Below are 27,272 nucleotides of genomic sequence, written 5' to 3'. Positions count from 1 at the left end.
TCCGCCCCCTCGCCCCGCCCCGGCAGACGCATGCGCGGAACGCGCCCAAGCCCAGCTACGCGGAATCTCTATGGTGGTCGAGCGACGTTCTCTTTCGATTTCCGGAGCGGGAGCTTCCGCTTCCGGACCGAGCAGCCTGAGGGAGCGGAGGGAGAAGAGTCGTGCGCTGTTTCCGCGTCGGTGGCCGTGAGGGGCGGGAGGCACCGCGGCCTCCTCCTCCTCCTTCTGCAGGTACCGCCTTCGGCCGGGAAAGGGGCGACCCTGTCGGGGCGGCGCCCGGGAAAGGGAGGCGCTGGGGCGTCGCTTGAGAAGAACAAGAACCGCGGCGGCGGCGGCACCAATAATAAGTCTTGGTTGTTGAAGGGGGGGGGGGGGTTAAAATGCCGCTGCTCTGCCAGGGCTTTCGTGTGGGGAACAGTCGTGCTCTTGAAACGTCGTAGTTCTATTATGGAAATGTTGTTCTTGTTCTGTTTGTTTATATGCCGCCTTTTCCCCAGGCCGGGACTCGGGCGCCTTACCCAAGTCAAAGCAGCACAGACAAAATACTGTACAGAAAGCAAAACGCGTGTGAAGAGTAACAGTTAAAAAGATACTGAACCCCAAAACAATATTTTTTAAAAATCTATTACAATGTTGTTTTACTGTACATTATTATTATTATTATTATTATTATTATTATTATTATTATTATTATTATTTAGATGCTCTGTGGTTTTAAAACAGGTGTGGTTAACTCCCAAATATTGGGGCAGGGTCCCCCACCCTAATCTTGCTCGTCATGCCCCAGTCTCCACTTGTTTTGGCAGAGGTGGAGATCTCTCACAGAATCCTAGAGGGTCATCTAGCCCAGACCTTCAATGCAGGAATCTCAACACACAGTTCCCAATCCAACTTGAAAGCAATGCCGGATGGACCTTCGCGTATATGCTAGCAGTTTTCTTAAAGCACCACTATGAAAAGAAAAATATGGTAAAGGACAGATGTTGCTGGGGTCTTTGGGGAGATGGATATTGCCTGCTCATCCAACTCTGGTGATCTGCTCAATTGCTGGATGTGTCTGGTGTGGGCAATGGCACACCCCCCCACACACACACACCTGGCAATCTGCAGGCATCAGTTGAAGTGGTTGGTGGCTGGTTTGGGGTGTGGGTGTTCTGTACACATGTTTGTGTGTGCAGGAATCCTTCCACTGTCATGCAACCCCTGGAGCAGCTACCTTCAACTTTTTAACCCAAATATGCATCTGGGGATCCATTTTTTAATCCTAGAAGGGACCCTGACTGTCATCTAGTCCCTCAGCTGCAATTCAGAAATCTCAGCTACATCATCCATTTGCAAGCCCACATGCTAAACCCTGTCCCCGAAGCCTACCCCCCCCCCAAAAAAAACGAGACAGACATGACAGTAATGTATGGGTTTAAATTAGGCCACAACTTTATTGAATTTTAGGTATAGGAACCTTGGCCTTGGAAGGTATTCCTCACAACCCAACAGGCTGAGGATGCGCAGGGCAGTCAGGTGCAGTGGGAGGAGACTGTAAAGCGTGAACTTGCACAGCGTGCCCTCCCCCTCACCAAAGCCGGGAGTTTGACCTACTTGCCGCCGCTCTAGGGCCAGTGACTCCAGTAATCCACACTTTAAGGGACACTGCAACGCCACCAGGTGGGGTGCATAAGTATGTCACCCCCCATCTCGAAGATAGACTAGGATACCGACCAAGCCCTAAAAACCACCAAAGTTGTGACAAATTGCTATGGGGAAGGCAAAACCTGCCAGTGCAGGGAAATTCCTTCCCAGTTGTGAATACCGCGACCATCTTCTGATCATAGCAGTGCTCGCTGACCTAGAAAGCAAGAGGTTAGCCTGCAAAAGGAGACCATGTTATCTTTTTAGGGAGGGTTGGGTGGGTGAATGTGGAAGGAAACCAAGTGAGTTCACTCTAGGCCAAAGGGCATCAGCCTTTTTTCCTGGCCCTCACCCCACGCCCAGCTGGCAGCCCATTGTCCTGCTGAGATGGGAGCAGGGTGATGGCCACCCTATAGGAAGGTGGGTGGCACCTGGCCAGGTAAGCCCGTGCAGTGTCGCAAACCCCGGCCACCTCTTGGGATGGGGTGAGCAGAAATTGCTCCTGTTGCGACCCACCTTGGATCAGTTGAAGACCAGTACCGTAGAGGGTTGGCTAAAGTTTCTGCAGCCCTCCACCTAATTTTCCAAATCCAAATAATTTTAAGTTAGCCACCCCTTTTTAAAAATGATAAAATTCCCACCTTTGTCATTTGAAACTCCACTGGGATTTTACAGTGTGTGAGTTTCCTTGAGAAAGCTATGCCCAAGAAGGTGTTCCACAAATAAAATTATACATTAAAATATTTATTCCTTCTCTTTTATCTGCCTCTTGGGGTAGGGCACAGAGCATAAAAAGAGTTATGTAATACAGTTTTTACACTGTGTAATATCAAAGCAGCTGAATGCAGCTAAAAGCAAACAGCAGCAAGTGGGTTCTTTGAGGCCTTAAATTAGTGCAGAAGAGCGGTAGGCTCCTAATCTGGGGAACCGGGTTCGCGTCTCCGCTCCTCCACACGCAGCTGCTGGGTGACCTTGGGCCAGTCACACTTCTTTGAAGTCTCTCAGCCCCACTCACCTCACAGAGTGTTTGTTGTGGGGGAGGAAGGGAAAGGAGAATGTTAGCCGCTTTGAGACTCCTTAAAGGGAGTGAAAAGCGGGATTTCAAATCCAAACTCTTCTTCTTCTGTGACTGAAGTGCTAAAAGTATGCAAAAGAAATATAATTACTTACTTTGTATGCTTTTAAATTAGAAAAGCCACAGTACTACCTTTTGGTATTTTCAGTTCGACTCCACTGTTAGTCTTTAACATCCCTAACACTATTTTTGCTCCCTGTCTAGGTCATTAATTGTTATGCTGGATTTCCTAGGCTTTTGGTGAAAGTTGCAGCAGTTTCAGATCTGTGGATGGTCAACAACGGTTTTCTGCCCTTCTCATGAGCCATGGCCTACCAGCTCTATAGAAATACCACGCTGGGGAATAGTCTTCAGGAGAGCCTAGATGAGCTCATACAGGTAGTCTGTAGACTTTGATGCCCTTGTAAGCCTGAACAGCCCAGTGCTGAATTTACACCAGGGTTATGATCTGGCCCCCTGGACACATAAGTGGAATGAGCATAAGTGGGGAGCACCCTGCTGCACCTCCAGCTCACAAGGAGACTTTCCTCAGAGCCCAAAAGGAGTATCCTCTTGAGGATCCCGGAATGCTCTCCTCATGAGCCAGAGGTGTAGCAGAGCTTTGTTGAGGCTCTTCAGGTCTCTCCCTCACTTCCAGGTTTCTGGCACTGTACAGTGGTACCTCAGGTTAAGTACTTAATTCGTTCTGGAGGTCCGTTCTTGACCTGAAACTGTTCTTAACCTCAAGCACCGCTTAAGCTAATGGGCCTCTTGCTGCCGCCGTGCCACTGGAGCACAATTTCTGTTCTCATCCTGAAGCAAAGTTCTTAACCTGAGGTAATATTTCTGGGTTAGTGGAGTCTGTAACCTGAAGCGTATGTAACCTGAAGTGTATGTAACCCGAGGTACCACTGTACATGACTTGAACACACGTAAATGGTGGGATGCTTGTACAAGCCACAACAGATATTCAAAATATGACTGAATAAAATGTAACATAGTGTTTATTTGCTCTTTACCCCCTTCCTCCCAAGCCTTGCATCATGTGTGGATTTATAAGATGAAACACATTAGTGTAATGGTAAGAGGAAATCCACAAAGGAAGATGGTCCTTCTAACTTTTCAGTGCAAACCTAACATTTAAAGTTTAAACTTTTAAAACTGGAAGCATAAGGCTTGCAATCTAGCAAACTCCATGCCAGAAATCAAATACTTATTTGCTAGTCTAGAAAAACTGAAGATGGGCAGAATACCCATGCTAAGACACACACAGACCTGACTGAAATATGTTAAGAGGTAGCTAATTTTTGTATTGGTGTTCAGGTAAATATGGAAAATCGTTGGGGCTGTACTGGTTAGAATTTAACAAGGGAATTTTCTATCTGTTGTTAGAATTGTGAAAGCAAAATTTTTTGATAACTTTTGCTCAGGCCTTTTTAATTGGATTGGTGTAACTGAGAACAGCCACAAATTTAATTTAATTGTCAGTCTGCTCTGTTATTAGGAATGTGTTGTTTAGATAGTGGTTTGGCATTTTTGTTTAAAGTGTTGTATGATTTTATTGTTGCTATGTTGTCCATTGCGTCCTACCCTAGGATCATTGATTGGGTGGAGGGCAGGCTAGAAATTGAAATAATAATAAAGGAATTTTATAGCTGTGATTACAATGTTTCTATGTAATCAGAACTGTTATAACTTAAGATTTTGGAGAGATGAGCTTGTATTCAATATTGAATGTAATTTATCCTCAAAGCTGAATGTTTTTATTTTTCCTCTCCATTTTAGTCTCAGCAGATCACCCCCCAGCTTGCCCTTCAAGTGCTACTTCAATTTGACAAAGCTATCAATTCTGCATTGGCACAACGGGTCAGAAACAGAGTCAATTTCAGGGTAAGAAAGCTAAATGCTAAGGAAGATAGCTAATGGCTTCTACCATTTACAGTAACTTTTGCTGACTTAAAATGGGTGCAGACTTCTTTTGACTCCAACTTGCAACGTCTTCCTCTGAAGCAAGTTGGTATGGAAAATCTTCCAAGTTTTTTTTTACAATTAATGTTAGGAATCAGCAAAAATGTGGACTCAGAAGAATATATACTTTGATGTTCCAATGCAGTGCAAAACAGGAAGAGGCACCTTGGTTATTTTTTCTATATGTTGACATTATTTTTTCCTGATTTTTTTAAAAATGTGGTTTAGTGTTTCATGTGAGCCATCTTGGAAGGATTTATAAAAGGTGAAATATATTATATGAAAAGAAACCAGCATATGGACTTCGTGTCCTGAAAGGTGGATATAAATCATTATAACAAATTAGTTATAAAATGTTGGTGGCAGGACATGCAGCAGTAATACAAAATTTCAAATAACTGCGTTAGTTTTGCTAAATGCCCAAGGGCTGGACTGTGCATTTAAAGGGGGGGTCTAATTGTACTTCTCAGTCCGGCATTTGGCTGTTCTAATTCTCTCCTTTATTCTGTGTGGGTGTTTTTTTTTTCTTTAAGCCTACCACAAGGTGGCACAAGAAGCACACCCTTCAGAATTACTCTGAGGCACATGGGTGGCACAAAATATGAGTGAAACAATTCCAAAGAAGTTTTTCTTGAAGTTACTTAGATGTTCTTTTCTCTCTCTCTTCCTTCCCCTGTTCGCTCCTGAAGGGCTCCCTGAACACATACAGATTTTGTGACAACGTTTGGACATTTGTACTGAATGATGTTGAATTCAGAGAGGTCACTGAGCTTGTGAAAGTGGATAAAGTGAAAATAGTAGCCTGTGATGGAAAAAGTAAGTTCTGGAATGTGATGTGTGTGAAGATGCTGAGATCAAGTGGCAGAGTAGCAATAGATTTTATATATATATATACATTTCACAAGAATTACAGCTGTTGGTAAACCCATGAGTCTTTGATGAGAAAATTTTGCACAAAGCATATGAAAGGCTTCTCTCCCCCCTTAAAGTACCGTATTTTTCGCCCTATAGGACGCACCTAGTTTTTTGGGGGGGAAATAAAGAAAAAAAATTTATTCCCCCACCCAGCCGCAGGGCTGGGGCGGGGGAAGCCCGAGGTTTAAAAACGCACCTACCGTAGTTTTTAGAGGAGAAAAACAAGTAAAAAATATTCTGAATCAAATGTTGTATAAACTACTGCATTTAATAAACAACCAATATATCAGAATCATAATACAGCCATGTAAAGTGAACAGCAGTCAACAGTGGCATTAAGAACCATCATCACTGTCATTAACAAATGAAGAGAGACTTTAAGGTTTGAGTACTCTTCTAGTCTTCTGTGAACCCCAAGAACTCATCACTGCTAGAGTCAGAATTTATGAAGCTCAGTTGCTCACAATCACTGACATCACTTTCTTCGCTATCTTCATGTAAAATATCATCTTCGTTTCCATCCAAAGCATTGCTAATGCCACATTTTTTGAATGACCGGACAACGATTTCCTCCTTCACCGAGTGCCATGATGTTTTCACCCATTCACAAACTTGAGTGATAGTGGGCCTCTTCATTCGTCCAGTGGGTGTTAGATCATGATTACCAGCAGCCATCCATTTGTTCCACTCTTCTCACATAAAGATCTTAAATGGCTTGTTGATGGAAACGTCAAGAGGTTGCAACTGGCTGGTAAGACCTCCAGGAATTACAGCTAGATGAGTCTTCACTTCTTTAAAGCGCTTTTTTGTAGTTTTGCTAATATGTGCTCTAAACTGGTCAAGTACTAATAAGGCAGGTTTTTTCAAAAGCCCTCCAGGACGTTTGGACCACACTTTTTCAACCCATACTCTCATTCCATTTTCGTCCATCCATCCTTTCTCATGAACATGTACAACAACAACTCGTGGAATCACTTCTTTTGGAAATGTTTTCCTTTTGAAAATTAACATGGGTGGCAATTTGGTGCCATCTGCACAGCAAGACAACACAACCGTGTAATGGGTTTTCTCATGTCCAGAGGTTTTCACGGCAATAGTTTTGGCACCTTTCCGATCAACAGTCCTATTTGATGGCACATCAAAGGTTAGAGGGACTTCATCCATATTCCCAATCTGGCCAATTTCAAATCCATTTCTCTTCCTAGCATCAATTACAAAGTTATGAAAAGACATAATCTTAGATTCATATTCCTCCGGCATTTTTTTGTGCGGTTCTAGTTTTGGTGCGCATAGCAAGGCCACATCGCTTCATAAATCTGTAGCACCATGATGGTGAGCCAGTAAAGTCATGAATGCCTTTCTCTAAAGCAATCCGTTTGGCTTCATATATTATCATTTTTGTAGAGACTGCGAAGCCATTTTTCCGCTGACTTGTGATCCATTATTTCATGGCAATGTCCATCTGTGGCCACTTTGCAGCACATCCACGAAAAGTGTGCTTACTTTTTTCTGCTTTTTGCAGCTGATCCTCCTGCTTCCTCCACTCTCTTATCATTTTTTCAGTTGGAGGTGACCCAAAATGTCTCTCCGCTGCTCTGTTTCCATGCTCCCTAGCATATTTTACTACTTCTAGTTTAAAAGGAATCTTATATGCTAGTCTTTTCTGCTTTATCATCCTTATCAGAATGGGGGAGGTTTTCTGCAAGAAAATACAGTGGTAAGGAACTGTCAGTAACGTACAGGACAGTATCTCCAACGTTTATCATTGAGCGCTTAACTGCCCCCCCCCCCAATATTTTTAAGTTGGAAGAGGGAGGGAGGGAAGGAAGGGAAAGGGAGAGCTCAACCTGTGGGTCCCCAGATGTTGCTGGGCTATAACTCCTATCCTTCCTCAACTCCCCTGAGCTCTGGCCTTGCTACCTGGGGCGATGGGAGTTGTAGTTCCGCAACATCTGGAGACCCACAGTTTGAGAAAGGCTGAATTGTCTGTGAGGTGGGGCTTAACTGCCCCCCCCCCCATATTTTTAAGTTGGAAGAGGGAGGGAGGGAAAGAAGAGCGAGGGAGATCTTACATTTCTGGGTGTCTGTGGAGGGCAGCTGCCTTGCCTCGTGCAACCAGAGCAAAAGGAGGAAATGGCGGGAATTTCCCGGCACAATAAGCTGGGGGAGGGGCGGAAGGGGCAGTCCCGATCCTTCCGGCACACTGTTAATCTAGCAGAGTGTAAGCAGCTTTCAATTTGCTTGAATTACAGCCCCGGGAAGCAGCCAGCCCCGGCTTAGCTTGTCGGCCAGTGTCGGGGCTGAAGGGGGAAGCCAGGGGTTTCCCCATAAAGCCCCGGCAAGTGGCTCAAGGAACAGCCTAGACATCCCTGCGGGTCCTCCCACAGGGCTGCCTGGGCTGCGGAATTGTTCCCGAAGCGTCGGGCGCTCTGCTTTCAGGGCGCCCGACGCTCCGAGAAGCAGGCTGCTATCCGCAGCCTAGGCATCCCTGTGGGACCTCCCACAGGGCTGCCTGGGCTGCGGAATTGTTCCCGAAGCGTCGGGCGCTCTGCTTTCAGGGCGCCCGACGCTCCGAGAAGCAGGCTGCTATCCGCAGCCTAGGCATCCCTGTGGGACCTCCCACAGGGCTGCCTGGGCTGCGGAATTGTTCCCGAAGCGTCGGGCGCTCTGCTTTCAGGGCGCCCGACGCTCCGAGAAGCAGGCTGCTATCCGCAGCCTAGGCAGCCCTGTGGGACCTCCCACAGGGCTGCCTGGGCTGCGGATATCTTCCTGAAGCCTGGAGAGCGAGAGGGGTCGGTGCGCACCGACCCCTCTCGCTCTTCAAGCTTCAGCGAAAGCCTGCATTCGCCCCATAAGACGCACCCAGATTTCCCCTTCATTTTTTTTGGGGGGGGGAAGTGCGTCTTATGGGGCGAAAAATACGGTATCCTAAAATACATTTGACCCCTTGTTTGGTGGTGGTGCCACCCCAGTCATGAAACTTCCTTTCCTTGATGAAAATTTACTGACTCTCCCAACCATTCAGAGACTATTTGGTTTGGTTTAATTTCACTTATTTCAGCCTCTAAACTTCTTATTTCACACATGTTGTTTTTGTTTTACTGATGGTTTTTGATTGTATTTTGACTCTCTTTGATAGTTTTATTTTGATGTAAGCTTCTTTTGGGGTCATTTTTGAGTAGAAGTGTTACATTAGAATGCAAGATAAAATAAGACCTGACCTGTTTGGGGCTGATGGAAGTTGGAGTCCAACAGCCATAGGCTCCCCATCCCTGCTATAGACAATGCTCAGCTTGGTGGACCAATGGTCTGAATTGGTATAAGGTAGCTTTATTCAGTACCTCAAGAGTTACAATCTTTTTATTTTTTAGAGGAAGGACCCTAGAGTAGAATAGGGGTAGACAGCATGGTTCCTGCTAAGTGTTGTTGGACTCCAACCCTCACCAGCCCCAGCCAGCATGGCCATAGTCAGGGATTATGGGACCCATAGTCCAAAATATCTGGAGGGCAACACATTGCCTGTGCCTTGAGCAGGGCATATGCTTTGTATGCAGAAGGTCCCAGGTTCAGTCCCAGCATCTCCAGGTGTGGGAGAGAGAAAACCCCTGTCTGCCATGTTCTTTTTAAAGCAGGAGTGGGAAACCTCAGGCCCTATAGAGCCCTTGGGACTCTCCCCAAGCCACACCTCTCAGCAGCCATTCTCCAAGCCCTTCTGGGGTACTTTTGCCTGCCTGGAATATGTCCTTGAAGTGTGACAATGCCTCTTACTTGCCTGGATGGAGAAATGGGTGTATGGGTGCAGAAATCTCTCCACTTCTGCATGGATGGAATTTGACATATTATACAGAAGAGAAGCTTCCATGCATTGTTCCACCTACATGTGTTTCTGGCCCCACCCACTACTGGTATGTGCTGCCCAACCCAACCCAGAAAGCTTCCCTTCCCTTGTGTTAAAGACAGTGAAGCAGGAGCTGACTAAAAAGTTGGCACCCTTGTATCTTAACAGCATTGCCTTTTGAAGGATCTTCTTACTTACAGACTTATGTGCCTTCTTTTTTATATTAAAAAAAAATCAGTCTTCCTTCGGCACATAAATGCAATTTTTGTAACTTGCTGGTGCAGTGTTAGGTACTGAAGAGTTTCAGAAGGGTGCAGTCAACAGCCCTAGAGATAATGAGAGGGAGCCACTGTTACTGATTGCAGTGTTTCCTCTCTAGCTGCCTTCTGTTCAAAACTGGCTCAATCCATATGAAAAACCTGGTCTATGAAGTTTGTATACAGCTCCCCATACAACTTACACCAGAACTTCAGCAGGAAGGGTTTCTAGGTCAGTGGTAAAGTGTATGCTTTGCATAAGGAATGTCCCAGGTTCAGTTCTTGGCATCTCAACCTGACTCCCTGAAATTTTTTGCTACTGGCAAGAAGACACCTGGAGAGGTGCCAAGCACATGCAACAATTCTTAGATATATGGATCAGTGTCCTAACTCTTAGGGTAAGGTTTAGAATGAAATCAGTGAAAAGAATTGAGTGATGTAAAAATTAGGCACAAATCTCTTAGTTTCATTTAGGATTCATGGAAGCCTTGTGGAGCTCATAAAATTTGTGAGATCTCATTTTGGACTTGGAGTTGTCTTTAACAGCAGTGTCCTGTTTTAAATTGCCGCCTTCTCACTTCCAGATACTGGTTCCAATGCTGCAGAGTGAAGAGGAAGATGGGTCCCTGTGCCAGCAATGTCTTTAAGAGGCTGCAATTCTGAGAGAGGAGGGTGGCCAAAGAGTGTGTGGATGACCATTTTAATGATGCAGATATGAGTAATCCATGCTGGAATGCCTTGTGGAACTGTCTTGGCAGAAGCTCTGTAGAGCATCTTTTGAGTTCACCTAAGACATGAAGGCAAAGAATATTGCTTTTTAAAAAAGAGAGAGAAACAAAAAACTAAGGATTAAATGTTGTTGCTTTTTGGTTCATCAAGGTAACTTCTCCAATAAACATTTTATTTAAAACTTTTAGATTAGTGGTAAGTAGACCTGTGTCCTTTTCTTCTGTGAATAGGAATCCCTGGATGGGTTAAAGGAGTCTTCTATCTTGTGTATATACAATCAACAATGTACATAATGTCTAAGGATGCCCCAAATTGTAATTAGCTGGGAATCTACACAAATTGAGAACCCCAAAAAAGAAATTAAAAAGTTGAGGGTCGTCTTATACGCCGGGTATGAGCAACGCAGAGGAGAGCCAGCCCATTGCTGTGGCAGTGGCAGCGGCTCCAAAACAGTAGCAGCTGCCGGCGGGCTCTGCTCCGCGCCGGGTGGCTTTCAGTCAGCGTGGAGCTGCCCAGCGTATTAGGCGACTGGGCTTATAAGACGAACCCCCAAATTGCAGCTGCCAATTTGGGGAGTTATCTAATATGCCCAGTCGCCTAATACGCTGGAATGTACGGTATTCTAGTTCTGTATTTTACCAGAACATACGGTGCAAACAGTTAGGCTTTGCTAGTATAAAAGGGTAACCACCCGCTCCCCTCACAGAAGAAAAGTGTGAAAAGGCAGCACTAATATAAGGAAAGTATGGGATAATAATGCTCGTTGTTTTCAGGCCTTGGAAACCGTGGGAACTATGTACAGTATATGGAAGGCACCCTAGAATTTACCAGTTTTTACAACCCTTTAGAAAGAGCCAATTGTGATGTACTTTAAACCTGTGAATAAGCATAAAGTAAGACAGTGCAAAAAGCATGCATAAGCTAAAAAAAAAATTGGTAGCAAATCTACTCAGACAGTAACAGCAGATAATTGTACTGGCAAATGACATTCCTCAAAAGTCAAGGAGCTCCGTGCATCCGCGTTGCATGCAAAGGGACTAGGGTTCAGTCTTCAATGGCATCTCCAGTTAACACCAGGATGAGGAACCTGTGGTCCTTTAGATGTTGCTGGACCACTACAATAATCTCTGACACTATTGGCCATGCTGGCTGGAGCTGATGGGAGGGCACCAAGTTCTCTTGCCTGATCTAGCCCAACCTTCGGTATCCAGCAGTGGCCAGCCCGATGCTTCTAGGAAGCTCACAGCAGATGAAGGTGACAATCATTGCCTGTTGCTTGTTCCCAGAGATACACTGCCTCCATACGTGGAGGATCCTCTTAGCCATCATGGCTAATCGCTTAGCAGGCCTACCCTTCCATAGTTCACTTTCCTGTGGCCTTCCAGATGTTGCTGGACTACAACTCCCATAATCTCCTGACCATTGGCTATGCTGGCTGGAGCTGATGGGAGTTGGAATCCCACAACCTCTGCAGGGTGTCAGGTTGTGCAAAGCAGTCTCATAGGTATGCATGTGCTACAGAACTCTCCGCTTACCAAAGGTTTTTTGGGTTGTGGTGCTTCAGGTGTTGCTGGACTGCTGCTGCCATCATGTCTTACTGTTGGCCAAGCTGCCTGGAGCCCCTTGTTCCTCATTCCAGATGTACAGAACAAGTCTGTGGTCCTGCTCTGTTACTAAGAAAGTTGCTAACTTTTCCCTAACAGGTCAAGGTGTATTCCCTGGCCTAAGGTACCATATTTTTCAGGTTTGCTTCTCCCTATGACAGTCATGATTATCTATCTGTACTGCATTCCATGTACACTACATCATTCACACACCCAAAGCTATAATTGTGGTGGCTTAACTTGTACAAAAGTTTGCAGAAATGGTTTGGTATGCTCTTTTTAGTGGGAGTGAACCTAATGCCCTGAAGCCAACAAATATTTCAGATGCACTGACCTTTTTCTGGTCTCCTGCCTTTATGAGCAGCCTTCCTCCTAATTGTGCTGTTGGAGAAATGTGAGCACACACTTCACTGGATAGAGGCTTAAAACCAGGGCTTCATTTTACTTCTAGAACATTGAGATCTGCCACAACGCGCTGCCATGGAGCAAATTCTTACTCCTTTTATGTAGATTACAGTGATACCTCGGGTTAAGTACCTAATTTGTTCCGAAGGTCCGTTCTTAACCTGAAACTGTTCTTAACCTGAAGCACCACCAAGGGGCCTCCTGCTGCCGCTGCGCTGCCAAAGCACGATTTCTGTTCTTATCCTGAAGCAAAGTTTTTAACCCAAGGTACTATTTCTGGGTTAGCGGAGTCTGTAACCTGAAGCGTATGTAACCCCGAGGTACCACTGTACTGGTTTTTAAAAGTTTAGGTAGAAAGTAGCCCTGATTAACCGGGCAGCTCATTAAAAAAAAATACTTATTCAAGCATTTATAAAAATTGTGAATGGCAAGCAACATCCTAAAAGAGACATTCCCAATTCTCTCACACCCAGTGCATCACTGAAGATGTTGCCAGGGGCCACACATATTAAACAAAAAAAGGAGCCCTTTTGCCCCAGAATGCTTCTTTTTACTGAGAGCTGATCTGTTTGTACAAGAACATGAGAACAGCCTGCTGGATCAGACCAATGGCTCATCTTGTCCAGCGTTCCTGTTCTCATAGTGGCCATCCAGATTCCCTTGGCAAACCAGCAAGCAGCACAAGAGCAGCAGCTGTAGAACTGTTTGCTGGTAGATAGTTTAGGCTGACAACCATCTCATGAAATGGGACGCTTCCTGAGAACTGATATCTTTTAAGTCTTCTGTCACCATAGTTTAATGCCACAATAGCATCAAACATACTGCTGGTGCCGTAGCCCACATTAACCTGACACCACTGAGTGCCAGTTCTATTGTTGTCATTTGGCTCTTGTTCTGTAGGATGTAGCAAAGTGAACAAACTGCATTCCATGCATGTGTGTACATGTGGATTGCATTTTTAACACTTTTGTTTCAAAATGACTGTTATTCTGCCCCATCTTACTATTCAGCTGTGTGATGTATGCTTGTGCTACAATCAAAGCTGCTGTGAATACAGTGGTCTGTGACTTGACTAATTCAGCTTGGTAGAAAACCAGTTAAAAGCTAGTTTCAGTTAAAAAAGAAAACTTTAACAGAGTTTAATCAGCCACCTTGTCCTCACCCCTGACAAAAATCCCCATTTCCAGGGGACAACGCTGAACTAAATCCACCCTATTTTTAAACTCCTACTCGCTAGAATTGACATGAGCTCATTAGTTGGGCAACACTTCCTTGTGCTAATCTAACAAGGACTTCTTGATTGAATTCCAAGCATTAGCATCTGGATGGGGACGGGGAGAAACTAGCTGGGGATATAAATTGGGAGTAACCTCATGAGGGAGCCCAGTCCATGAGCAAGATAGGAGCCACAGCTGAGACAGTGCCTCCATCACAGTGCCAACATCAAGGTAACAACTGCAGTTGGCCCAATGTGCAACAGCTGTGGAAAAGGCAAAGTCAGTTTCTGGGATCATTATGAAAGGGACTGAAATAAAATTGTCAGTATCATAATGACTTTATACAAATCTATGGTGGAAAGGGGCAGCCAAAATGGTCAAAAGGTTGGAGCAAATCCCCTATGAGGTACCATTACAACCTTGGGGGCTTTTTATTTTAGATAGTGAGTAAGGTAGTATGTGATAAAGCTGTACAAAATTACTCATGGTGTGATAGAATGTGGGGTCACCCGGACAAAAGACCCTGGTAGCCTGATGTCATGAAACTGACCAGAGGGGCGGCAACTCGGGACCTAATGGTAAGTGGCATCCAGGATCTGGTGCAAGATATACCGTATTTTTCCGTGTCTAAGACAATGTTTTTTGCTAAAAAATAATAATACTCCAAATCTTGGTCGCATTTTTAGTTGAAATTTAGTCAAAAAGCTCAACAACTTTGGGTGACCTCCCCCCCCCCCCAAAAAAAAGCTCAAAGTTGTTCTGCTTGTTGTTTAAAATACTGATTTCATAATTTTGGGTTCAAAAAAATACGGGGCATCTTATACATGGGGGCGTCTTATACACAGAAAAATACAGTAAGTGTTGTTGAGCCAATTGGAAGCACTGACCATAATACTATTAAACTAAATGCATGTAAATGGCCAGCTACCAAGAAAATCCAACATGGTCAACATGGTTAATGAGCAGAGTAGAGAAGTTCTTGGAGACAAGGACGCTTCTTTCAATACATTGACGTCTTGTCTAACTGAAGAGGACAAAAAGGAACACAAAAGTACAAGTGTTAAGCGTGCCTAACCCCGAGTTAGACTGCAGCCTATTTCACTGTGTTTTCTCTAGTTCTGTATTTTTAAGAGCATACTTTTTGATACTATTGTTCAAATATAAGATTACTTTCTTTGATGGCTATCCTGGGAATTCCCATCAGTGGGAGTTTGTACTGGACTTCCTGTCTTTTTATCTTGCAAAATAAACATTGACATTTGAGATTAACTGGTTGTTCTGACATCCCATTCACCAATGTGTTCTTCCTGCTTGGCTGACTGTGCTTGCATTGCAACATGCTTGACAGGGAAATCTTAAGAGCTGCTGCGATGAATGGCAGTTTTACATTGCATGAGCTTATGCTGATGCACTTAGGCAATGCAATTTCACTTCATCATCAACACAGAGATGTGACTGCTGTGCTTACTTCTAGGCAGGGAATCCAAGTGAACCAATGCCAAATACTAAGCCTGTATAATCAGTGATATCATCATCACCCTCCCGCTAATAGCAAGCTCGGTTAGTTGAGTGCCAACACAACTGGAAACCAAATGGAGCCACCAGAAACAAGGAGGAAGTATAACCTGCTCAGGGGCATCCTGAGCTTTGCTATGACATCAAAACAACAAAAATCAGTCCAGCAACAGCATGCTCAGAGGTCTCCAGGAGTCATAGGATGCTAGTATCAGTTGGGAATTGGAATCCCAAATAACTGAGGACAGAGTGATTTGACCTGGGATAGGGCATCTGTATAGTAAAAGCTATGGTTTTCCCAGTAGTGGTGTATGGAAGTGAAAGCTGGACCATAAAGAAGGCTGATCGCCAAAGAATTGATGCTTTTGAATTGTGGTGCTGGAGGAGACTCTTGAGAGCCCCGTGGACGGCATGAAGATCAAACCTATCCATTCTTAGGGAAATCAGCCCTGAGTGCTCACTGGAAGGTCAGATCGTGAAGCTGAGGCTCCAATACTTTGGTCACCTCATGAGAAGAGAAGACTCCCTGGAAAAGACGCTGATGTTGGGAAAGATGGAGAGCACAAGGAGAATCATAGAATCATAGAGTTGGAAGAGACCACAAGGGCCATTGAGTCCAACCCCCTGCCAAGCAGGAAACACCATCAGAGCACTCCTGACATATGGTTGTCAAGCCTCTGCTTAAAGACCTCCAAAGTAGGAGACTCCACCACACTCCTTGGCAGCAAATTCCACTGTCGAACAGCTCTTACTGTCAGGAAGTTCTTCCTAATGTTTAGGTGGAATCTTCTTTCTTGTAGTTTGGATCCATTGCTCCGTATCCGCTTCTCTGGAGCAGCAGAAAACAACCTTTCTCCCTCCTCTATGTGACATCCTTTTATATATTTGAACATGGCTATCATATCACCCCTTAACCTCCTCTTCTCCAGGCTAAACATGCCCAGCTCCCTTAGCCGTTCCTCATAAGGCATCGTTTCCAGGCCTTTGACCATTTTGGTTGCCCTCCTCTGGACACGTTCCAGTTTGTCAGTGTCCTTCTTGAACTGTGGTGCCCAGAACTGGACACAGGACTCCAGGTGAGGTCTGACCAGAGCAGAATACAGTGGCACTATTACTTCCCTTGATCTAGATGCTATACTCCTATTGATGCAGCCCAGAATTGCATTGGCTTTTTTAGCTGCTGTGTCACACTGTTGGCTCATGTCAAGTTTGTGGTCAACCAAGACTCCTAGAGGGGTCCAAGAAGGGGACGACAGAGGATGAGATGGTTGGATAGTGTTCTCAAAGCTACTGAGTTTGACCAAACTGCAGGAGGCAGTGGAAGACAGAAGTGCTTGGCGTGCTCTGGTCCATGGTGTCACGAAGAGTTGGACATGACTAAACGACTAAACAACAACAACAAGGGCATCTGTGGCCCTATAGCTGTTGCTGGAGTCTAGTTCACATTGATGCTTTTGAATTATGGTGCTGGAGGAGACTCTTGAGAGTCGCATGGACTGCAAGAAGACCAAACCTATCCATTCTGAAGGAAATCAGCCCTGAGTGCTCACTGGAAGGACAGATCCTGAAGCTGAGGCTCCAATACTTTGGCCACCTCATGAAAAGAGAAGACTCCCTGGAAAAGACCCTGATGTTGGGAAAGATTGAGGGCACAAGGAGAAGAGGACGACAGAGGACGATATGGTTGGACAGTGTTCTCGAAGTTACCAGCATGAGTTTGACCAAACTGCGGGAGGCAGTGGAAGACAGGAGTGCCTGGCATGCTCTGGTCCAGGGGGTCACGAAGAGTTGGACACGACTAAACGACTAAACAACAACAAATTCACATCAGCCCTGGCTGGGGCTGTTGGGAGCTGGAATCAGCAACATCTAGAGAGCCACAGGTTCCCCCTGCCTACCTTACAGGAGGAGGGTGTGGCTGACTGGCTGGAATGCTGAACCTTAAATATCTAATTAACAAAACCTGAATCTTAAACATCTACAGAACTTGAACCTTAAAAACAAGTTCAGGTCATCGGATCAAAATGGGAGTTTAGTTAAGAGAAATTAAATTAATCACAACTGGAATGAATCACAAGCATTATTTTTAGCCCACCTGTCTGGATACATCCACCCTTAAAGTAGGAGTCTTCAGCCTTTTCAAATCCTTTGTTAACACCCAGCCTGCAACAATGGCAACTTCTCTGGAGGAGTACCCATCACACAATGGTAGGCTTTGCAAGTAGAAGGTCCCAGGTTTGTCCCTGGCATCTCTACTCCAGGGGTGCCTCGGCTTTCCCAGGGTTCAGTTTCCTTGGAATGAAGGTAAATGTAGACTGTGGTGTCTTTATGATGTATGGTTTTAGTTACACATCGTATATACAACCTGAGCACAGTCTGGAGGGGCTCACAGCATTAACACCCAACAAATCTTACTTCTTTGTTAGGTGTTCAGAGAAGCCTCAAGCCACAGCTTCTGGGTTCAGCAGAGCAGACATTCCTCTCTGTCTTCCAGCATCAGCCAAACTCTCTCACACACAGTCCTCTTGGCCTTTTGTTCTCCAACCTAGACTGAGCTGGCATCCAGCCAGGGGTGGGGTGGGGAATGGAAATGCCTGCTCCCTTCCTGGAGATCACCACCACTTAGTTGTCACTATGGCAACATAGCTCACTCTTTGAGAAGCTGATCAGAGTATTTAAGAGGTCAATCAAGTTCCTTGACAAAGAAACAAGACTGATCAGTTCATCAGGTTTCCTCTTGTAGACTACCCTCACAAGCACAGGATCATGTTTGGAAGGGAGCCATGGATATCATTCCGACTGATCCCTCCTATAAGTGGATGGATGGATGGGCAGTTTTCTCTCTCTCTCTCTCTCTCTCTCTCTCTCTCTCTCTCTCTCTCTGTGTGTGTGTGTGCGCGCGCGCACGCGCATGCATCCCATATTTCCATATTCTTTCATTCCTCTCTCCTCTTTCTGTTTTTCTCCTCTCCACCCACCCTGCCCATTTTCATATTTTTCTTACTTTTCAAAATGGAGAACAACAAATAGGTGGCAAGGCTTCCATGAGCATCCATCTGCAGTGCAGGTGCTGCCCAGCTTCAGACCCCAGCCCACAGGGGTGCCTTGGAGAGAGCCCTGATAAAGCAGCAAGCCAAGGCCAAGGGCTTCTGCTTCATGAGTTAACTAGGCGATTCACTTACATGAATCACAAATTGAAAACTGGGCTGTTACACATTTACTATTAAGTTTGCTAGCAATTTTTGTTTTATTCATAGGACACAGCTGCCACTGCATCTGAATTCTCACAGACAACCAGAAAGGTGGCCAACCTGCCCCACGGCTTTGCCACTTCAGTTTGCAGATGGGGGAAGACTCCTCCATACACAAATATTTCTGCCCCAAACAAAACTACCGTATTTTTCGCTCGATAACACGCACCCGACCATAACACGCATGTAGTTTTTAGAGGAGGAAAGCAAGAAAAAAAATATTCTACACGAAACAGTGGATGTATGATTTTTTGTGGTTCATGCTGTGGTCACAGACATGTGATCTGATGGTGAGTTTGGGGTAGCCCAATGCAAAAATCCTGAGGATCCATGTTTGTAACCATGTTTTTGCACCACTGCGGCCCCAGGCAAGAGTGGGTGTGTGATTTTTTTGGTGCAAACTGTAGCCATGGACATGCTATGTGATCTGATGGTGAATTTGGGGTGACCTAGTGCAAAAATCCTGAGGATCCATGTGGATCTGTGCTTTGTAACCAAGTTTTAAGTGGGGAGGGAAGGAAAAGCACTCAAGGGACAAGGAGCACGCATGGAGCAAGCTCTGCTTCTCTCCCTCCTCCCCCCCCCCCCTTAGTGAGCTGAAAAACTTTGCTGGAGGGACAGAGAGCCTGCTTGCTTTAAAGGAGCCTACCAGACAGGAGCCGCTTACACGAGTGTAAGCGGCTCCTGTGCGGTAGGCTCCTTTAAAGCAAGCAGGTTCTGCTTCTCTCCCTCCTCCTCACCCCCCCCCCCGCCCTTAGCGAGCTGAAAAGAGCCTACTTGCTTTAAAGGAGTCAACCGGACTCAAGGCGGCTTACAGATAAAATAAGAAGAGCTAATTAAAAGAACAAAAATTAAAAACAATTAAACATTAATAGAATTAAAACTGTGTGTGTAAAAATTACAATAAAAGCAGCACAGCACCAGCCTTTTCACTAAAAGCAGTCAGTTCCCAAAAGCCTGTTGGAACAAGAAGGTCTTCAGCTGCCAGGGGAAGGACAGCAGGGATGGTAGCCTGTCTAGTTTCTCTAGGGAGGGAGTTCCAAAAACTGGGAGCAGCCACCAAGAAGGCCCTCTCCTGCATCTCTACCAGGCATGCATGTGAATGTGGTGGGAATGAGGGAAGGGCTCCCCTGAAGATCTCATAACCTGGGCAGGTTCTTATGAGGCAATATGGTCTTGGATCTAAGCTTTATAGGTTATAACCAGCACTTTGAATTGCTCTTGGAGACAGGCCAGTAGCAGGGAAGCTGCTATAATGGTTTGGCTAGAGCTCTTTGGGCCAGCGCTGGGCTCTTCCTTTAACCAGTGCTGATGCGTTGCCCCACCAAAGGTTCTCAGATAATGTTGTTTTCTTTTTCACAGTGAGTTCTTGCCCAAGTGACTTTGCTGGGTGGGAAGGTCAAGGGCATTCCTTTACCTGTATTTAGTATTATTAATAACTGTTTTGGTGCCTGGAGCCATCTGACGATGGGAAGGGAGGGGTTTGCGAGAACCCGGTGTGAGTTGTTATTATTAGTTTCTGCAAAGGGAGTTGTCTCTTGCCGCACTAGGAAACATTAAATCATCCTGCAAGAAAGGGGGGTGAACATCGGTTCAAAACCATAGGGGAAACGTTCCTCTAAATATGACTGAAATGAAAGAAACACAGAGTGAGGGCTTTCTGTTCCTATTCTTCACCTACCTCAGTCAGAAAGGTTTCAAAGAAGCAAATTGGAATCTGTGGAACATGGTCTCAGCCACTTCTGGGCATAGCTAGATGTCTCTCTTGATGTGGTTCATTGATCTTGCAACATCAATTCAATGTCATGCAATAGATAGTTGTCCATGGGTGTGACCCACTCCTAGCTAGCCATGCCTGATGATGAAGTTCTCTGCCATACACACATCTTATTAAGAGGATTTAGGTTTCCTATGACATGTTTTGCATACAGGAGGCCCCGAGTTCAGTTCCCAACAACTCCAGGTATGGCTGGGGGAAACTCCCAGGTTGCAGCCCTGGAGAGGTGCTGCCAGTTAGTGTCAACTGCAATAAGGTAGATGGACCAGTGTCCTGACTTGGTATAAAGCAACTCCCCTATATTCTAATCAGTCTTCACACATGTGGCCTGATTTTGACTCCAGCATCTCAGGAACACCTCTTTATTTTCCTCCATAGCAAGAGCACATCCAGCAAATGTTATCCAGATGGATTTTGTCCAATCTTAATTTATTTTACAAAATCAACATAAATGCATATCAGGTAGAGAACTCCATGGTGCTAACCTTCCAAGTGGCAGAAACAAGATAAACGGGGGGGGGGGGGGAGAGAAGAAATTGGGAAACAAACCAGATTCTTTTGCTACTTATCTCAATTGCACCTCTTTAGATTTGCAGTCTACCAACACATTTGTAGATTGCAAACATTTACAATCTTTAACCAACAGAGAAAAATCAAACACATTAAGTAACCTCTGCCTTTCCTGTCTGGTGCCAGAGAGCAGTGAGTTTAGCTTTCTGTAAGCTTTTAAGGCAAAGGGGGAAAGCAAGTGAATGAGTGTGATGAAAAGGGAAGGAACACAAAACAAGCAATGTCTTGTGTGCATTTCGCCTTATGACGTAAAAAGCCAACAGAATTTCTGGCCTCGAACCAAATCCTAAATATTTGCACTGACGCATTTGCTTGGAATGCAGATTTGACGCCATGGCTTAGAACCAGGAGCCACCAAAGAGTCGTCTTCTTTTCAGAACTAAACTTTCCTATGTGGCTGCAGAATTGCAGGATGTTTAACCACATCCAGGCCACACTTTGAAACCCATTTCACTCCCATCCCACTTCCACAAAAAGCACACCAGTTCCTTGACAGAAAAGCTTCCCCGAACACAGAAAATGTGAAGACTTCCGCCCTGGTAAACCACCTTTCTGCACTTATAGCTCTGTCAGGTGTGCCCTTTGCCCCACTTGTTTAGATTTTATATTCCCTATCAGGGTTCTCACAATAGCTAACTGACTGCAGGTAATCTTCCTTATCTTTATGGCAGTAGAAAGCAGGCCTACAAAGCAAAGAGCAGAAGGCAAACGTAAGTGGGTAAACAGCGGCTGCTTCACTTTATTCTGAATCATTTGTGAGTTGGGCCACCTTATGATTTACACATGTACACACAAGGTTGATACATAAGGCAGAAGCCAATATCACATAACTGGAAAGAACTGTCTATTTACATAGCTGCAAATATGTACAAGGAAGGTAGAAAACACATAATTTCCTGATCTTTCATTGTGTAAAATCATCATGGAATGTACAGGGCACGATAATATAGAAGCAGTCCACAAAGGTCAACTGATCTTACTAGATCAATGGTAAAAAAGGTAAAAGGTAAACGACCCCTGGATGGTTAAGTCCAGTCAAAGGCGACTATGGGGTGTGGCGCTCATCTCACTTTCAGGCTGAGAGAGCCGGCATTTGTCCACAGACACCTTTCCGGGTCATGTGGCCAACGTGACTAAACCGCTACTGGTGCACGGAGGACCGTGACAAGTGCCAGAGTGCATGGAAACACCATTTACCTTCCTGCTGTAGTGGTACCTATTTATCTACTTGCACTGGCATGCTTTTGAACTGCTAAGTTGGAAGAGCCTAGGACAGAGCAATGGGAGCTCACCCTGTCATGGGGATTTGAACCGCCGACCTTCCGATCAATGGTATGCGATTTGTGGCCCTCCAAATGTCCTTGGATTCCACCTCCTATCAATCTCCAGCCAGCATGGCCAATGGTCATGGAAGATGGGAGTTATTATTCAGCAAATAACAATAATAATAATATATGCCACCCATCTGACTGGAGTGCCCAGCCATTCTAGGCAAAATCAGGAAGGCCTCAGGTTCCCCACCTCTGGGGAACATAAGACATCTGCTGGATCAGGCCATGAGTTCATCTAGTCCAGAATCCTGTTCTCACCGTGGCTGAGCAGTTGCCTGTGGAACCCTGCAACCCTGCACAAGAGGCCTCTTCCCTCTTGTGGTTTCCAGCAACTAGTGTGAATTGAAGCCCAAAGCACTGAAGGTTGGGGAAGTCTGAGCTAGGCATTTCTAACACAATCACTAATACCAACAACACCGGATTGATATCAATAGGTAGCAGAAGCATGCATGTTGCATTAGCAAAAACTGGACCAGCAGCTCCATAAAATAAAATCCTAAGCCCCACTGCCAACTTGGAAAGTTTAACACAGGTTCCAGTGTGGAACTAAACTTTGCAATGATCCAAGGAAACAACACTGTAACCGAAAATGTTTCAACCCTTCTGGGTACTGTAGTTTACCTCACACGAAGTTACAGTGCCCAACAACCCATCACAGGCCCAGAATTCTTTGAGGGAAAGAAGGTGCTTCAGATGTGCAAAAGGCATCCAGACTCATTCAAGTTCCATCTCCAATGACTCCTAAGCCCCTCACCCTCCCTGCCTCTTTCCTTTAGATCTCTTTTAGTAGGGGAGGCCCCCACATCTTCCCTCCCCACAGTGTCAACTATAGTTTTTGGAGGCCCTTGAGCAAGACACACTCGGGGGGGGGGACCTACCCTCAATCTGGCAGGGGGGAGTGGAGACCCTCCAAGTGTCCCTAATTTCCAGGGACAGGCCCGGATTTACAGAAGCCGCCCCGGTTTCTGATCTGATCCCAGAATGTCCTGCTTTTCTTAGGACGTCCCTATTTTCATTGGAGAAATGTTGGAGGGTATGGAGTTAAGCAACCTCGAGCCAAGGAGATAAGTAACTATACAACCTTTAGAAGACATCTGAAGGCAGCCCTGTATAGAGAGGTTTTTATATGTTTAATGATTATTACGTTTTTATATATGTTGGAAGCCGCCCAGAGTCAGATGGGCAGAGTATAAATAATAAAATAGTTGTTGTTGTTGCTGCTGCTGTTGTTACTACTACTACTACTACTACTACTACTACTGAATACAATGTCCCTATTTTCATCTGAGAAATGTTGAAGGGTATGCGAGTAGGAAGTGTGGGCCATCAGCCAACCATACCGAACTTTGGCTGGTACTGCCTCCCCGAGGCCCCAAACCAATATGGGTGCTGTTTCAGCCTTATTTTCAGCCTGGAGATGAAATGACAAGAGACAGCTTTCGGGGTTGAAGTCTTCCTTGTTAGTATGCAGGAGACTTGTGTGGATCATAGAATTGCAGAGCTGGAAGGCGCTATGAGGGTCATTTAGTCCAACCCCCTGCTATCCAGAAATCTATCACACAACATGGATTTTGAACCCAGAACCCTGAGATGGAGAGTCTCATGCTCTACCAACTGAGCTGGTTTTGAGTACTTTCTGCTGATACATCTTTCTGCTGCCCTCCAGTCCCTTCACTGATCCAACCTCTGTCTACATCAGAAAAGTTTGTTACCCAACCTTCCAGCATGGGAAGTCTCAATTTATAGATGAATTTTAATAAGGCCACATGCAGACTATGCACTTAAAGCAATATGATGCCATCTTAAACAGTTATGGCTTCCCTCAAAGAATTCAGGGAGCTGTAATTTTTTAAGGGTGTTGAGTTGCTATGAGACCCCTGTTCCCCTCCCAGAACTACAGTTCCCAGAGTGGTTTAATAATAAACTCCACTTCATGGGGAGCTCTGGGTATAGTAGCTTTGTGAGTAGAAAATGGGGCCTCCTAGCATCTCTCAGCAAACTACAGTTCCCAGGATTCTTTGGGGAAAACCACAGCTGTTTAAAGTAGTATTATCTATCATCTATCTATCTATCTATCTATCTATCTATCTATCTATCATCTATCTATCTATCTATCTATCTATCTATCTATCTATCTATCTATCTATCATCTATCTATCATATATCTACAGTGGTACCTTGGGTTACTTACGCTTCAGGTTACATACACTTCAGGTTACAGACTCCGCTAACCCAGAAATAGTACCTTGGGTTAAGAACTTTGCTTCAGGATGAGAACAGAAATCGTGCTCCGGCGGCGCGGCAGCAGCAGCAGGAGGCCCCATTAGCTAAAGTGGTGCTTCAGGTTAAGAACAGTTTCAGGTTAAGAACGCGCCTCTGGAACAAAATAAGTACTTAACCTGAGGTACCACTCTATCTATCTATCTATCTATCTATCTATCTATCTATCTATCTATCATCTATCTATCTATCTATCTACCTACCTACCTACCTACCTATCTATCTATCTATCATCTATCATTGTCATCATCCTTTTTAGATATGGGAGACTTGTTGTTTTTTCTTAGGTCTTTGCTTAGTTAATAGCTAAATATCCAACCACACTGGTGCTTCCTTAAATGTGTTGATGGCTTTTGATGGCTAACTACCAAACATACTTTACTTGCACATGAGCTGAAAAACAAAGTTTAAAAGCTGAGCTGCAAGTAGTGCAGGAGACAGACATCTGAGTTGTTGCAGCTCCAAGAAACAGGTGCTACATCACAATCTAGTAATGCCTGTGAAACTTGGTATATTTCTACAGAAACATATTACAAAACCATTCTAAATCTCAAGGGCTCTCATCTCACCAGGAAACAGGTAGTGGGGGGGGGGGGGACTGCTGTTGAAACTCTACCACTCAAGTTGAGAAAAAATAATCCCCTGGTTTGCTGAGGGAGAAAGTTCAGGTGCAATCTGAAGAAACGTTCAAAGCAGATTGAGCCATGAGATGATTTTTAACCCAGTCCTGCTATATTATGCCTATCAGAGCCTTCCCATCATCAGTGCGGTCACTACAATCCCCACACATTTTACATACAGGAAAAGGAACACAGGAAATAGAGACTTGACTAAACAACAATTTGTTCACTTCTTCCTTCACATACACTCATTAAAGAAAAAAGTAAATGTAACCAAAGCTGTGCATCAGATTTTTCCTCCAGGCAATGGAGCAGCACAAGGTGGGAGAGTGACTAACAAATCTCTACCCCCCCACCCCCCCACCCCCGTGCAGCTTCCTCCTCCTGGCACCTTCTTTCCTTGACCTATGCAACACTCACATGGATGTCTCTGAGATCTCAGTGAAGAGATTTACTGGCTGCTAGCTAAGTACTTTAGGAATGGGTTGACCATCATGCTAGATAGATCCATGTGCCAGGACCTCAAAACATAAGTTTCTAAATTGTCCTCTTGGTGAGGAACCTTCTAGGCATTCACTCAGAGCTGCTTCCCATAGATTAATTTGTAGCGCAGGTACTCTTCTAAACACTGTAAGGCATAGTCATCAACTCTGGGGTCAAACTTGTTGGCAAACAGGTGGTGCTGGGTGATCATCCAGTGTAGGTCGCCTGCCCCATAGACACACACTGCTCGCCGGTAAGAGCCTGAGCAAGGAGGATAAGGGGCCCCCTTACTGATGTCTCCTTCACTGTAGGACCACTTCACCAACCTTGGAATGGCGTTCATGTCCGTCAGGTCAAATTTAGCACTAAAGGGGACTGACCCTGGGACTCCTGGCATCCGGTGCAGAGTGGCCCACAAATGTTCGTCTGGGCTGTAAGTATCTTTGGACCACTCGATCAGTGCTTTTGCCATTGGATCTTCAAAAAGATGTTGAACAAACTCTCTGGTGACCACGATGTATGCGTTCCCAGTGAACATGGGGGAGCTTTGTGGAGGGGGGTTCTTTGCAGTGGAGGTTCTCACCACAGAATTGGTCACGTTGTGCCGGTACTTCCACCGGCCCTTTTTGCTCTCTGACGGTTTCTCTGACTCCATGTTGTTTTTCCCATTCAAAAGCTTTAGAGCATGGACAATCTCTGCGTTGGTTTTGATGGGGAAGTCTGTCCCACAGGTGTTCAGGAGGTATTTCCAATGTACTTTGCTCTGAAGGAGGTCTTCCATGCAGTTCAAATCAGCTTGGACCCTGGACCACGAAGCATACACAACACGCTCCAGCTTAGATGCCACAAAGACATTCCCAAAGCAGGAGGCAATGGCCCGCACTGCCTCTTGGAAAGGTTCTGGGGCCTTCCTGTCAACGTGGACACAGTACACATTCTGGGGGGCATAGATGGACCTCAACAGTCTCTCAAACATTTCAATCTGATCATGGACCACCATGGAGTAAGCGATGGGGAAATCCTCCTCCTCTTTGCTCAGTGGGAACTCGATATACCTCCGGCTATCTTTGAAGAGTCCACAGTCCTCAGTCATGTTCAGGTACTCTTTCTCTCCCAGGAGATCCCTTCTGTTTTTGAGTTGCAGCCTGCTCAGAATAGCCTTCTCGATCTCTTTGGCGTCCCCTCTGCTGATCCGTGAGCAGCTGATATTTCCCTTGGGAGCGAGTCTCACAGACTGGTAGAGCCTGTCTTTGCAGAACTGAATCCCAGGGTCTGCGATGTCTTTCCCCAAGTGGCTGAAGTCACACTGCCAAGTGGAGTATTTCAGAAGGCCAGTGCCAAACAGCATCAGGCCCCCAAGCGCCAGCAGGCGTGAGATTCGACCCAGGAACTTTCTTTCCAACCAATACATTTTGGGGGGCAGAGAAGGACCCTGATAGTGCAGCCCAAAATCCGTCTTCCAGGCCAGTAAACTCCTGAGCCTACTCAAAGGTTTCTTCTTAGCGTCCACATCACCTTGGCAGCCACAGGTGCTCTAAGCAGTGCTTCCTCAGTCCAGCCTGCCTCATATCTGTGCTGCTGCCAAACGTAACCTGAGAGCTCAGATGAGCTGTCAGGCGTCACCCAGGGAGGGAGGGAAGAGGCTTGTTTCACAGCAAAGTCTTTTCCCCCTGGAGATGTTGCAATCCAGTGCAAAATGAAAAACAGGACGTACGGGAGGTTTAAAAGAGGCTTAACTTTCCATTAGAGCATCAGTGAACTTTAATAAGTTACTTGATTTTCTGGTAGAGCTGGGATTCTAAATATTGTCTGTACCAAGAAGAATATAATGT

General features: G+C 45.3%; 2 protein-coding genes across 3 annotated transcripts; one reads left to right on the top strand and one right to left on the bottom strand.

Annotated features, from left to right (window-relative positions):
• The first annotated feature begins 106 nt into the window (after window positions 1-106).
• Window positions 107-10,574, top strand: GTF2A2 (general transcription factor IIA subunit 2). 2 transcript variants are annotated; one of them, XM_081170721.1, is made up of 5 exons: window positions 107-231; window positions 2,935-3,079; window positions 4,466-4,570; window positions 5,338-5,464; window positions 10,243-10,574. In XM_081170721.1, the coding sequence occupies exons 2-5, from the start codon at window positions 3,008-3,010 to the stop codon at window positions 10,266-10,268; spliced, it is 330 nt and encodes a 109-aa protein (XP_081026847.1). In that variant the 5' UTR covers window positions 107-231; window positions 2,935-3,007; the 3' UTR covers window positions 10,269-10,574. The 2 variants fall into 2 exon arrangements, with proteins under 2 accessions (XP_081026847.1, XP_081026846.1); XM_081170720.1 differs by having other exon boundaries at window positions 2,906-3,079.
• Window positions 10,575-21,437: 10,863 nt separating this feature from the next.
• On the bottom strand, window positions 21,438-27,041 carry GCNT3 (glucosaminyl (N-acetyl) transferase 3, mucin type). Its single transcript, XM_081170653.1, has 2 exons — window positions 24,537-27,041; window positions 21,438-24,110 (listed from the first exon to the last, which is right to left on the bottom strand). Exon 1 carries the CDS (start codon window positions 26,849-26,851, stop codon window positions 25,535-25,537), a length of 1,317 nt encoding a protein of 438 aa, XP_081026779.1. The 5' UTR covers window positions 26,852-27,041; the 3' UTR covers window positions 21,438-24,110; window positions 24,537-25,534.
• Between the last annotated feature and the right edge of the window lie 231 nt (window positions 27,042-27,272).

The sequence above is a fragment of the Podarcis bocagei genome (assembly GCF_964188305.1).
Source record: "Podarcis bocagei genome assembly, chromosome: 14".
In the NCBI taxonomy this organism is placed as follows: domain Eukaryota; kingdom Metazoa; phylum Chordata; class Lepidosauria; order Squamata; family Lacertidae; genus Podarcis; species Podarcis bocagei.
The sequence above is the reverse complement of the archived record's forward strand: the minus strand, read 5'-3'. Positions and strand labels throughout refer to the sequence as shown.